Genomic DNA, 14,302 nt, shown 5'->3' with positions numbered 1-14,302 from the left:
TTGAAGTCCTAATTTATATGTCCTATAAATGCTTAATTCCATAAAGCAATTTGCAGCTTGTAACATGAACCACTGTGAAACTTCGACAAATAATGATGCAAAATAACTTGCTCCCTTTGTAGTAATTGTACCTGTTCTTTAATGAAATAGTATAAATGGAGGTTGAGACTCCACTCCTATGTGGTGCAGCACCCACTGCACCAGGTGTTAAACCAGGCAGAAAATATCTGCAGCAATTGAATTAAATTGGAATTAAAATCTTCAGTGGGAATTTTTTTGTTGTTGTCAATATCAAAATTGTTAATCAATTAAGGCCAATTTGTAACATATTACAGGTGCCCGCTGCTGATTTCTACTTAAATATTCCAGATGTTACGAGCCCTTACTTGGAACAGGAGTTGAAATAAGGGGAGCGCAGGAAATGTAGCACAGTTTAGGTAATGAGCAGCGTTGTCAATGTTTGCATTTAGTGCATAGACACAGAAAGCAGAGGGCTAATGAGGAGTGCATACTGTATGGAATTACAGTACAAAAGTTTGATGTTGCAGGGTCCTTTCAAGCTGCTAGAAGGACTTTGACAGAAGTGAGTCGTTCTTCAATGCACCCAAAAGGCACATACCCTTCCATTTGTACTTTGGCATCAAGCAGCAGAAATTCAGGCAGTAAGGCCTGTTTGGTATCGACAGTTTCCCAAGGGTGCAGGGCGTCCTCAATCGCATGCATTGCCAAGTTAGGCTCCATCGGGTTACGTTGTGCCATGCAGAAATAGAAAAAGGATCTTACTCGGTCAGTGTGAGATTCTGTGTGATGTCACCCTGAACATCCTCCTCCTTATTGCCAGGTGTCCTGGGAACTGGGAATTCTACAACAGCCAATGTTCAAGAACCGTCCCACAGAGATGGCATGCTAAATGTTTGGTTGCTAGGGTATTAGTGAAGTGAACCATTCAAGAGGAAGTTTAAAGGAGGCAAAGGAATTTGTGTGAAATTATTACTTACATAGAATGTACAGCACAGAAATAGGCCATTCAGTCCAACCGGTCCATTCATGCTGGTATTTATGCTCCACACGAACCCCCTCCCACCCCTCTTCATCTAACCCTATTAGCATATCCTTCTATTCCTTTCTCCCTTGTGTTTAATTTTTGAGGGTAAGCTAGATAATGATGGACAGGGATAAGAAGCCTGTCTCAGTCTGCATATATGTACAAACAACGTGTGTAGTAACCCAGTAAAATTACATGAAACCAGCAACCAGTCGGTGTGAATTCATTTATCTAAATCTCTCCTTATGGGGAAAGTAATTTATTTGGCAGCCAAACAGGTTGAATAGTTATTTTTTATTTGGAAATTTCAAATGAAACCCACTGTTGCCATCTTGAAAATACAATGGTCAGAAACAACTACTTTTCTTAGAGGGTGCGAAGTGTCCAAAATTTAAAATGAGCACAATTATTCAGCAACTGGTGGAAATTCTAATATGTAATCGTCAGTGACCCTCTGGATACAAACTAAAAGGAAAAACTGCTCTTTTTTTCATTGCAATGTAATTTAAACCATTATTAAGGCTTATAATTCAGTTATTTGTTTTAGCACATGATTCATTTGTTTATTTTTCCACTCTATTCACTTCCCCTATTTTATGGTTCAGATTTCCCCTACAATGTGTTCCGTGCATCCATCCTGCTATTGCCTCCATCCTTCTAAACTCAACAGTTCTTACAAAGGACTTCTACCTGAAACATTAGCCTGTCTTTACTGTTTTCAGATGCTAATGGACATACTGTGTGTGGATTTCTAGCATTTTCTGTTTCTATACTGGATTTCCAGCATTTGCATTTTTCTTTCTTTTTATCTACTTTCTCCATCTTTTTCTGGCTTTTTAAGGATTTGCACATTCTTGACTTGTTTTTATAGCTTGTCTTGGAAAGAGACAATAGCTGAATCTATCATCTTGGATGTAGCGATTCACAAATGGAGAAGCAAGGTTGTTAAAGGAAATGGCACATTTGTCAAACCTATTGGCTTTTTATTACTCAGCTCAGCGGTTTGTAATGTGACTTGTGATGAAGTGGATGTGAAAAATACACACATCCACTTTTTAAATATCCCAATTGACTCAGGAGCCAGAATGTCTGTAACCCCTGTCTGACCTTGGCCATTTTTCTGACCAGTGTTCTGACCTGCAGCCTAAAGAACAATTAAACTCTGAAATCATCTGATGTTTATTTAACAGCAATTACATTTTGTGGCCGTAAAGGGACACAGTTTTACCTTGGCGGCAGACTAATGCATTTTGCATTACATCATATAACAGTCCTGTCCTTTTAATGTAACGCTGTGAGCAATGCCATGGGAGATCTGTTGAAACAGTATATCTCGTGGTGCATTTTGTTCATCATTCTCCAAATACCGATTTTGTTACTGGTGCAAAATAATCCTTTTTTAAAAAAAAGAGAAAGGAAGCCAGTCATTTAATGTTGTTCTTTTGACTTCCAACCTGAAACTAACAAACATTTTCCAATCTGTACTGTTCCTGTACCAAGCAATTAAACTCTGATTGACTTGAGACTCGCATGACTTAACAATTAAACTGTGGCCTTAAAGGGACACAGCTCCAGCACAGCAGCTGAATAATATATTAATATTATAGAACTGCATATCAACTGACATACATATATATGCATAAATACCAGTAAAACTTATTGGTTTTGCTATGGAGGTTAAATTTTATTACAGCGACAATATTGTGTATTTGAATGATATGATGCTGTATTTTTAATTGACGGATTCTTCCAATTTAGGAAAGGCTTATGATCGTGTTATAGTAGGTGGAAGTTTAATTTACAATGTGGCAGTTTTTAATCATTCATTTAAGAGTAAGCATTTTTGATTCATGCAGCAATACTGTGTTTATGATTTTCAGTTTTGATTGCAGTGTTATTTGATAAGTAACAGCTTATTAGTATACATTTAATTGGCAACCTCAATCTGACCAAATGTGCAGGAAGGATTGACATTGCACACTGTCCTTTTCTTGTGTCTCTTCTTTGCTCGTATAGTTGTATAATTTTCAGTTATTCAATTTTGACCCAGTAGACAATCTGTTAAAAACTTTCACACATGCTGAAATATACCAATATTGCAGTATTCAACCGTGCAACCTGCATCAAGCTCTTAGAAGTGGTGAGGTGGTGCAGCACTATCTGCAGGCAAAAAATCGAATTGTATTTTCAGTGGGCACAATATTAGAGCTCAGTAGAGGAATACATAGAAAACAAATGACATCTTTACATTATTTTAAAAAAATCAAATATTTAACTTTCATTCTGCAACTAGATCTATCGTTGTTACGCCCTGTTTATCTGAAGGTTTTAGAACTTTCTTTTTGTACCCGCCTAGCTTTGCTATCTTGACAGACTATCCAACTTGATTTGTATGGTTTAAAACACTGTTGTCCAATACGTTGGCCACGAGCCACATGTGGCTAATTGGGAATCCAGATGTGGCTAATTGCATTTGATTAGTAAATAAAAAATGAGTAATAAACAAAGTCGTTGGGCATGTGATCGAAATATTCAAATTTGCACAGTGTATGCATTTGAACTTTAACCTTTTTGTGTGCTTCTTGATAAAATGGTAAGAGGTAAAGCAGAGTGTAGGAGTATTCTTTTATTGTTAAGTGCTTTACTTCCTTGGTTACTGAATGGTGCTAGATGTTTAAGTAAATACACACATGCGAAGTACATTTTCCTGTACTGTGCGAGTGTACGTAAGGTATTTTCTACTAAAAATGGTGCATGTGGCTAAAACAGTGTCGCCATAGCCGCATCTGTGGCTAGTTAGCAATTTATATTGGACAGCACTCGTTTTTTAAAAAAAAGCTAGTGTAATTTCTGAACATCTGTTACTGTCTGAGTACCAATGGGTGAATTCATCATAATCGTGATACATAGTTTCCTTCTGTAAGTACTGTGCACTGCATGGACTTTGCACAATTAATGCAACTAACGGAAAAGGTGACAATCAGAATGAGGAATAAAATTATAATAAGCTGGCAGAACTGAAGTATGGATGAAATCCTTTTAAAATGTGGGTACTATTAAAAGGGAAGGCAGATAAAGGGATAAAAGGGACTGAAACCAGATATATCATATCAGGAAGGTTCTGGCTGGAATATAGGAGTCTGGACTATTTACATAGTGGGAAGAATAATTCTCTACAGCCAGCCTTGCCATTAACATGGTGACAGATCCAAGCAATTTATTTTATTTTTATTTTGGTAAGCAGAAAAGTGATCTGGAATGACATGGTGCAATAAGTTTACATCCTATTTATAATAGGAAATATATGTGTGAAACACTGTAACAGAGCCTAATACTGTCATCCCTTTCTGAAACTAGTTTGGACACTAACAGAACGTGTTTCTCTTTGACTGATTGTAGTAAAATTCGTTCCAATGGTCCCAATGCAGATTCAGGGTTGATGGGAATCCATAGTACAGTCTCTAAAACTTTTAGCTGTGAGGCCAATAATGGAGTTTGTTACTTTTGGGCTGAAGTCCTGTTTTATGCCATCGTAGCAGTGTAGAGGGAGCATAGCACTGCAGTTAACTGGAGTCAGGCTAGACCCACAGCCCTAAACTGGAATAAAGTACTGTACAAAAAGATTGGCTAATGCATGTTGGTGCTTAGTTTAACATTTTGAGGAGCTATTTTGATGCATAGTACTCGGTTTCTTGCATATTAACAATTAAAAGTTTTTCGGCAGTTAACTTCTAAAATAAACTCTTATCACTGACCCTTTCTAGAATCATTAGTATTTGTATACTTGAATTGTAAATACAAACACTTGGACATAATACAAATTGAAAAAAATTAAATTGTATTGCAGTTGTGCAGGTGTTTCACTGTATTGAAAAGAATATGCCACAGTAAATGTAAGTAAGGGAGGTTAGATCTGAAACAATGGAAATGCATTACAGCACTAAATGAGAATTTGTTAGGCAGAATTACATGCAATTAAGTAGGTTGAGCAAATCTATTAAGTGGGTTAGGTATACATAAGAAGTCATATAGGTATTTGGTAGACTGATACAACTGAGTAGGTTATGCAGTGGTAGGTACTCCAATAAGCTGCCTTGGAAGGAAGAATTTTTTTTTGCTTTCACTTCAAAGAAAGTATTTTTGTTCTGTTTCTTTAGGATCCCGGCCAGCTGTATTTCTGCAGCATGGTTTACTAGCTGCTGGAAGCAACTGGGTCACGAACCTGGCAAACAACAGCTTGGGCTTTATACTAGCAGATGCCGGTTACGATGTCTGGATCGGAAATAGCCGAGGAAATACGTGGTCCAGAAAGCACAAAACCATTCCAGTTTCTAAGGATGAGTTCTGGGCCTTTAGGTAAAATATTTGTTTTTATTTTACGATAATAATTTGCATCTTTGTATACTTTTTAACCACTGCTGAACATTTCTACCAATGGAAGTCATGCGGCTTGTTTTGTGTGTTTGACGTAATTTGGATAATTTCTCATTTAGAAGAGGAAAATTAAAACGTATGGGTATTTTGTTTGAACAATTCTGTATGGTATTTAAAGGATCTAACTGTATGGCTTGACAAGTACAATTATAGCCTCAATACAAACCCTTTTCGTTTTTGCTCCTTATAAGAAAGAAAGATCTTGCATTTATATTGTGCGGTTCACATCCTTACAGCCAATGAATTACCTTTTAGAATGTAGTCACTGTAGTTATGTAGGCAAGCACAGCAGCCAATTTGCACAGCAGCGAGATGAATGACCAGTTAACTGTTTTGAAGGTGTTGGTTGAGGGATGAATGTTTTCCAGGACACCAGGAGAACTCCGAGTTCCTCTTGGAATAGTGCCATGGGATCTTTTACCCCCGCCTGAAGAGGCAGACGGGCTCAGTTTAACGTCTCATCCTCAATACCGCACAGAAGGGTCAGCCTAATTGTGCAATCAAATCCTGCAGTGGGACTTGCCCAAGTTAGAAGATTGTGGGATCAAAATGCTACCACTAAGCCAAGCTGGCACTTTGCAAAGATATGCCACAATACAAAAACATAATTATCTTGTAGTTCAGGATGGAAGAGTTATATGGAAGCCAAGCAAGTGCAGTTTTAAAGACTATGGGGGAGAAATTTGCAGCCCGTTATAGGTCCCACTCGATACTCAGCCCCATTGACTTCAATAGAGCGGAATATCAGGCGGGACGTATAACGGTCCCCCATGGGATACTGCCTATTTTATGCTATCACCCAAGACAAATTTATACCCTTATAGATTGACTAAAAGCACTGTTCTCGTTGCTGGAGTACTTTATCATCCAATGGGACTTTTACCCAGGAAGCAGTTGCATCAGCAATTGGTCTCCTATCTCATTGCTCTCCCCAACACCTCTATACTGATGTAAGGCTTATTTCTGAGAAAATGTACAATTTTTATATGATGTGTTAATATACTCAGGATGCTGAAATTGCAGTAGAGTGTCCACATGATTGGTCAAGTACAACTTGATCATCATGGTCAACTGTGAAGTTTTATACAGTCACTCACATTGTATTGTCAAAACAGTTTTGCACATAGTGTTCATTAAAGTGATTGGACTATATATAAAAAGAAGTAACAGTAATGTGACTTATAAGTAGATGGATCTGAACCCTTCTAATGTGGTATTAAGTCAGGACACACGGTAGTTGCTTGGAATCATATTTGTTCCCCACAGTTTTAATTAAAGTTGAAAATATTACTGATTTTATTTGGAGGACAAAATGGCTACCTGAATGCTGCCTGGTCATGGATACATTGCGACTTGGTATAACTTTGCTTATATTGGGAATTATCTGCAGTAGATTTTCAGATGAATTTGATTTATTTATTTGCTTTATCTGTCTGGAGACTATTTTACAATGAGCTTGTGATATTTTCCAGCTTTGATGAAATGGCCACTAAGGATTTACCAGCAGTAATAGACTTCATTCTCCAAAAAACAAAGCAGCAACAGCTATATTATGTTGGTCATTCTCAGGGAACAACAATTGGTAAGTCAAGTACCCACAATTAATAAATTCATTTTGTTTTGTCTTCACTGTCATTTTTATGTATTAAGTGGCATAAGCAGAGATTGGGTCGAGACTTTTCAACTCAAAAGAAAAGGAACAAGATGCCATAATCTATCAAAGGCTGTCGAAAATTTTGAGAGCTATTGCTATAACTTTGTGTTGGGCATGGAGAGAATTGTTACATTCTGGACCACGCAATTGATCTCATCAAAGTTTGCTCATTTACTCTGAAGCCATATTGGTGATTAGATACAAGAAGCAAAATCTTCTTACTCATTATGGGTTCCGTGAACTCTTGACACCTTTGACAATAGACATGCTGGTTATTCTTGTTTTCAAATCCCTCCATGGCCTCACCCCTCCCTAACTCTGTAACCTCTTCCAGCCCTACATACCTCCGTGATCTCTGTGCTCCTCCAGTTCTGGCTTTGTGTGCATCCCTGATTTTCTTCACTCCACCACTGGTAACCGAGCCTTCAGCTGCCTAGGCCCTAAGCTCTGGAATTCCCTCCCTACACTTCTCCGCCTCTCTACCTCTCCTCCTTTAAGACGCTCCTTAAAACCTACCTCTTTGACCAAGCTTTTGGTCACCTGTCCTAATATCTCCTTATGTGGCTCAGTGTCAACTTGTGTTTGATAATCACTCCTGTGAAGCGCCGTGGGACGTTTCACTACATTAAAAGCACTACATAATTGCAAGTTGTTGTTTGTAATTATTGGGGATTGACTTTGATCCCTCCTTGAGGATAAGTACAAAACCTCTCCCATTATGCTCAGATGGGGGAAAAAAAAGTGGTTGGGCAATTAAAATAGATGAGCCAGGGAACAATTAGTTATGCAGAGCTTTGGAAGTACAAGCGCAGGTGGTGTTGGGGCTTTTCTGGAACCAGACTTTGAAGGAGATAGAATCATAGAATCATAGAAGTTACAACATGGAAACAGGCCCTTCGGCCCAACATGTCCATGTCGCCCAGTTTATACCACTAAGCTAGTCCCAATTGCCTGCACTTGGCCCATATCCCTCTATACCCATCTTACCCATGTAACTGTCCAAATGCTTTTTAAAAGACAAAATTGTACCCGCCTCTACTACTGCCTCTGGCAGCTCGTTCCAGACACTCACCACCCTTTGAGTGAAAAAATTGCCCCTCTGGACCCTTTTGTATCTCTCCCCTCTCACCTTAAATCTGTGCCCCCTCATTATAAACTCCCCTACCTTTGGGAAAAGATTTTGACTATCGACCTTATCTATGCCCCTCATTATTTTATAGACTTCTATAAGATCACCCCTTAACCTCCTACTCTCCAGGGAAAAAAGTCCCAGTCTGTCTAACCTCTCCCTGTAAGTCAAACCATCAAGTCCCGGTAGCATCCTAGTAAATCTTTTCTGCACTCTTTCTAGTTTAATAATATCCTTTCTATAATAGGGTGACCAGAACTGTACACAGTACTCCAAGTGTGGCCTCACCAATGCCCTGTACAACTTCAGCAAGACATCCCAACTCCTGCATTCAATGTTCTGACCAATGAAACCAAGCATGCTGAATGCCTTCTTCACCACCCTATCCACCTGTGACTCCACTTTCAAGGAGCTATGAATCTGTACTCCCAGATCTCTTTGTTCTATAACTCTCCCCAACGCCCTACCATTAACGGAGTAGGTCCTGGCCCGATTCGATCTACCAAAATGCATCACCTCACATTTATCTAAATTAAACTCCATCTGCCATTCATCGGCCCACTGGCCCAATTTATCAAGATCCCGTTGCAATCCTAGATAACCTTCTTCACTGTCCACAATGCCACCAATCTTGGTGTCATCTGCAAACTTACTAACCATGCCTCCTAAATTCTCATCCAAATCATTAATATAAATAACAAATAACAGCGGACCCAGCACCGATCCCTGAGGCACACCGCTGGACACAGGCATCCAGTTTGAAAAACAACCCTCTACAACCACCCTCTGTCTTCTGTCGTCAAGCCAATTTTGTATCCAATTGGCTACCTCACCTTGGATCCCATGAGATTTAACCTTATGTAACAACCTACCATGCGGTACCTTGTCAAATGCTTTGCTGAAGTCCATGTAGACCACGTCTACTGCACAGCCCTCATCTATCTTCTTGGTTACCCCTTCAAAAAACTCAATCAAATTCGTGAGACATGATTTTCCTCTCACAAAACCATGCTGACTGTTCCTAAATAGTCCCTGCCTCTCCAAATGCCTGTAGATCCTGTCCCTCAGAATACCCTCTAACAACTTACCCACTACAGATGTCAGGCTCACTGGTCTGTAGTTCCCAGGCTTTTCCCTGCCGCCCTTCTTAAACAAAGGCACAACATTTGCTGCCCTCCAATCTTCAGGCACCTCACCTGTAGCGGTGGATGATTCAAATATCTCTGCCAGGGGACCCGCAATTTCCTCCCTAACCTCCCATAACGTCCTGGGATACATTTCATCAGGTCCCGGAGATTTATCTACCTTGATGCGCGTTAAGACTTCCAGCACCTCCCTCTCTGTAATATGTACACTCCTCAAGACATCACTATTTATTTCCCCAAGTTCCCTAACATCCATGCCTTTCTCAACCGTAAATACCGATGTGAAATATTCATTCAGGATCTCACCCATCTCTTGTGGTTCCGCACATAGATGACCTTGTTGATCCTTAAGAGGCCCTACTCTCTCCCTAGTTACCCTTTTGCCCTTTATGTATTTGTAGAAGCTCTTTGGATTCACCTTTGCCTGATCTGCCAAAGCAATCTCATATCCCCTTTTTGCCCTCCTGATTTCTCTCTTAACTCTACTCCGGCAATCTCTATACTCTTCAAGGGATCCACTTGATCCCAGCTGCCTATGCATGTCATATGCCTCCTTCTTCTTTTTGACTAGTGCTTAATCTTTTTGCACCAGATTTAGATGATTGGATTGTTGAACTTCAGTGAGACGGAGGTATTTGGTGCTTGTCCTTTAGACTTCAGAAGATTCATCAAATTTGAAGTTGAAGAAGTCCACCTTTGTTCACAAATTGGAGTATATAACTATCCTTCATAAGCAAAGTTGGTGTAAGCAGATTTGACTATCTTCCACCAGTACTTGAAAATCTGTATGAGACTTGGGCAGCTTGGGCTGATCTTGGAGTCATATCCCTGGCTAGCTAATGACATGGTCTTTTGCTATTGGTAATTGGTGGGGAGATACGCTACTGTGTGTACTTCTGCTTGTCCGATCTTACCTTTATGCTGAAGCACATCTTTCATTATCCAGGGCTTTGAATCAATGTCACTGTTTATCTGCATGGTGGGACATGAGAATCAATTTCTAGAATGCATGCTCCCAGTGTGGAGCATTTATCAGGAAATCATGGGCGTGCTTCCCACTATTTTCTGTCCATTAACTTTAATTAGAGAATACTGTAAACTTGGGGTATATAATTCCATATGCTCCCTTAATTGCAGTTCACAATCTTTAGTAGCAATATTGGTTTTGTAGAGCCTATATGCTGGAAGTTAATGATTAAGTTTACCAGGCAGACTTCGCAGTCAAGTTGATTGTCTGGAGAATTTACAAATTGCTTGTTTGATGTGATTAACATACATTAAATATAAACTTTGTACTTATTAGACTTTTAAAATATATGCTTTTTAAAATACTAAAATGGAACCCCTCTACTTATTTTCGTTCTTGCATACAACATGAAATTTTTAAAAGATGAATGAGAATTGTAACATTTGCTATTCAGTTCTCCCTTAACGTTCTGTTTTCCCGTACTCAGCTTTCATAGCCTTTTCTACAATGCCCGAGTTAGCAAAGAAGATTAAAGTCTTTTTTGGCCTGGCTCCTGTTGCAACAATTAAATATTCTGAAAGCCCACTAGTAAAGATTGGGCAACTTCCGGAGTTTCTGATCAAAGTAAGTGCTCTTTTATCTTACCAAGGGGGTGGGGTGGAGCTGGGGAAGAGGGGAGAATTTACTTTTGGGTCAAGGATGCATTTTGCAACTTATAAGACACTGAGACGTTCTATTCCATGGGTGCCTCAGAGAAAGTGGAGAGGCATCATCTATCTGCAACAAGAACAGAGTTGAGTAACACTTTGCCAGACTACATTTCTTGCTGTTCAATTATTTCAATCTGGTAGGACTTGAAGTATGCGAAGGTAAATTGTCTTTGAGTACAGTTCATCTAAAGTTATCTCCCAAGAACTGGCCGCTAGCTATTATTTTTAAAAAACATTAATCTATTGTGTTTGGGGGAGGGGAAAGCTGTACCTTGCTAGCTTTTGGCGTAGCAGAATGCTGTCAATTAGCCAATGAGCTTCAGTTTATTGTCACACATAAATAGCAGTGGAATCCATCTGATGCATCTAGTACTATTAACATAACAGCTAAACATCTGTTTGACATCCACAGAGGGAAAAGCTTTTTTTTAATTTATGTGGACTTGGAAGGATGTTGCTGATATTTCCTGAGCTAGGTGGATCTTCAGTATGGCTTTGAATGGGACATTATGATGTAGCTGTACTGTACAGGCACTGTTCTGCCTTCATGTAAATCCATTACAGTGCTTCTGAGATTAGGATGGTGGACTTTGTTCTGATTCTGATTTGAGTTAAGGTTAAGAGCAGTACATTTCCTGGGATAGGAGTTTATCCTGCTATTGTGAAAGACTCAGTTGGGGAGTACATAAGTTTATATGGAAGCAGGTTAAGTGCCAATTTGCAACTATGGATTTGATGGATGTTCAGGTTCTCACTGCCCCCTCATAAAGCTGATGGTCCCTATGGAATTGCTGTATAGCAGAATTCTTTCAAACACTGAGTTGGCTGCTAAAGGCACCATTAAAGCTGAGATTTAGTTCTCCATTTAATAAATTCTATAATTAGTACAATATTCTATTATTCCATATAGGAACAAGAAACAGCCATTCAGCCTGTTGGTTTGCTCTATTATTCTGATCCTAATCTGGACAACTTTCACCTTTCCTACCCTAGACCCAGACTCTCCTAAATCACAGGAATTGATCCAATTTCATGTTCATTGTTTCTGACTCTGTTGAATTGACTGAACTGGCTCCACTCTACATCACGGCTCTAAATATGAAGAAACAAAGTTATTTCTTAAGTTGAGCTTCTGACTTTGTTTGTTTATAAACATGTTGTGTGGTTCTCCTATCCTGTTCTACACAAAGGACATCCCTACACCCATCTTATAGTTTCAGTTCATTATTTAAAACATTTGGATCATTACCCCTCCTATGATTTTTACCATTCAGAGTATAGTTAGCTTTCTGAATGCTACTTCATAGCTCAGTGGAACCATATTTGTTTTTCTGTATGAATCTTTTTCTAGTACTAAAATCACAGCTGCAAATAATACTTTCCAACTTGCATTCATATAGCGCCTTTGACCTAGAAAAACAGCCCAAGACACTTCACAGGAACGTAGTCAGACAAAAATCGACACCGAGCCAAAGAAAGAGATATTAGGAGGGGTGACTAATAGCTTGGTCAAAGAGGTGGGTTTTAAGGAGGACCTTAAAAGAGAGGGAGGTGGTAGGATTTAGGGAATTCCAAATCTGTATGATTTCCTTGAATGTTTTATATCCCCTTAAAATTGCTGCCAAACACGAAGTGGCATCAAAGTGCATAACTTCAGTCATGCACTATGATGCCACTTCGTGTTTGGTCAACTGGTGATTGAGAAGGAAAATACAGTTATTTGCGTTTTCATATATTTTACTGAAGCTGAGGAGTAATATTTACATAATCCTGCAAAGCAGTATTTCTGAGTTAATCTAGCCTATCTTGCTGTACGTTCCATGGGATAAAATGTACCCTGTTTCTCCAAGGATCCTGCCGAAGTTATGGCAGGAGATCAGAAGACCCACCCCCCACCTTGTGGAAATTTCCCTCCCTTGTCTCTGATTACATTAGCCTATGCTTAACCGATTAGTGACTTATTCATGTTCGATTTTGGTTTTCAGGATCTGTTTGGAAACCAGGAGTTCCTTCCACAATCTGTTGAACTAAAATGGCTTGCTACACATATATGTAATCGCTTCTTGATTGAAGAGCTGTGTGGCAATATATTCTTTATAATAAGTGGATTCAATGAGAAGAACCTCAACATGGTAAGCGTGACAGAAGTTTGGAAGATGGGGAAGGGTGGAAAAAGTACTTGGATCTATATATTAAAAAATCCCTCTTAGTTCTTCTGCACTGTGTGTTAATTGTATCTGTGATTTATATCAATTAGTGTTATTTGTATTCAGGTGGTCGGTATCAATTGGGTACTCTCGTACATATTTATAGGAGGGTGTGTAATGTTGAGCTGTGTGAATAAATGTAAACAATTTTACAACACCAAGTTATAGTCCAGCAATTTTATTTTAAATTCACAAGCTTTCGGAGGCTTCCTCCTTCCTCAGGTAAATGTTCAGGAGCTCCTCGAAGCCTACGCATTTATACATATAGAACAATACATGGTGTTTACAGAATGCCCCTGCAACTGCCCGTTGCCAAGGCAATCACCGTGTTCAGACAGAGAGGTGTCACCTGCAGAACCCCCGAATACACATTCAACAAAAAAACAAACAGGAAAAAAAAAACAGAGAAAGGCAGAAACATCCGGAAGGCAGAGAAAGCCAGCAAATGACCCATTATATTAAAAACAGATAACATTTGTTCGCTGGTGGGGTAACGTGTAGCGTGACATGAACCCAAGATCCCGGTTGAGGCCGTCCTCATGGGTGCGGAACTTGGCTATCAATTTCTGCTCGACGATTTTGCGTTGTTGTGTGTCTCGAAGGCCGCCTTGGAGTACGCTTACCCGAAGGTCGGTGGATGAATGTCCATGACTGCTGAAGTGTTCCCCGACTGGGAGGGAACCCTCCTGTTTGGCGATTGTTGTGCGGTGTCCGTTCATCCGTTGTCGCAGCGTCTGCATGGTCTCACCAATGTACCATGCTCTGGGGCATCCTTTCCTGCAACGTATGAGGTAGACAACGTTGGCCGAGTCACAGGAGTATGAACCATGCACCTGGTGGGTGGTGTCCTCTCGTGTGATGGTGGTATCTGTGTCGATGATCTGGCATGTCTTGCAGAGGTTACCGTGGCAGGGTTGTGTGGTGTCGTGGACGCTGTTCTCTTGAAAGCTAGGTAATTTGCTGCGAACGATGGTCTGCTTGAGGTTGGGTGGCTGTTTAAAGGCGAGTAGT

The 14,302-nt window shown here is 39.7% G+C and overlaps 1 protein-coding gene across 3 annotated transcripts in view; it reads left to right on the top strand.

The window, feature by feature from the left end:
• Nucleotides 1-14,302, top strand: part of lipf (lipase, gastric) — a 47,931-nt gene that overhangs the window by 24,841 nt on the left and 8,788 nt on the right. For all 3 annotated transcript variants that reach the window (XM_068002535.1, XM_068002534.1, XM_068002536.1), the window contains 4 exons: nt 5,203-5,401; nt 6,952-7,061; nt 10,862-10,998; nt 13,070-13,216. In XM_068002535.1, the coding sequence (XP_067858636.1) occupies nt 5,203-5,401; nt 6,952-7,061; nt 10,862-10,998; nt 13,070-13,216 (593 nt within the window). The remainder of the gene's footprint in view (nt 1-5,202; nt 5,402-6,951; nt 7,062-10,861; nt 10,999-13,069; nt 13,217-14,302) is intronic.

Source organism: Heptranchias perlo, chromosome 21, assembly GCF_035084215.1.
Source record: "Heptranchias perlo isolate sHepPer1 chromosome 21, sHepPer1.hap1, whole genome shotgun sequence".
NCBI lineage: Eukaryota > Metazoa > Chordata > Chondrichthyes > Hexanchiformes > Hexanchidae > Heptranchias > Heptranchias perlo.
Note: the sequence above shows the minus strand (reverse complement) of the source record. Positions and strands in the feature narration are given on the sequence as shown.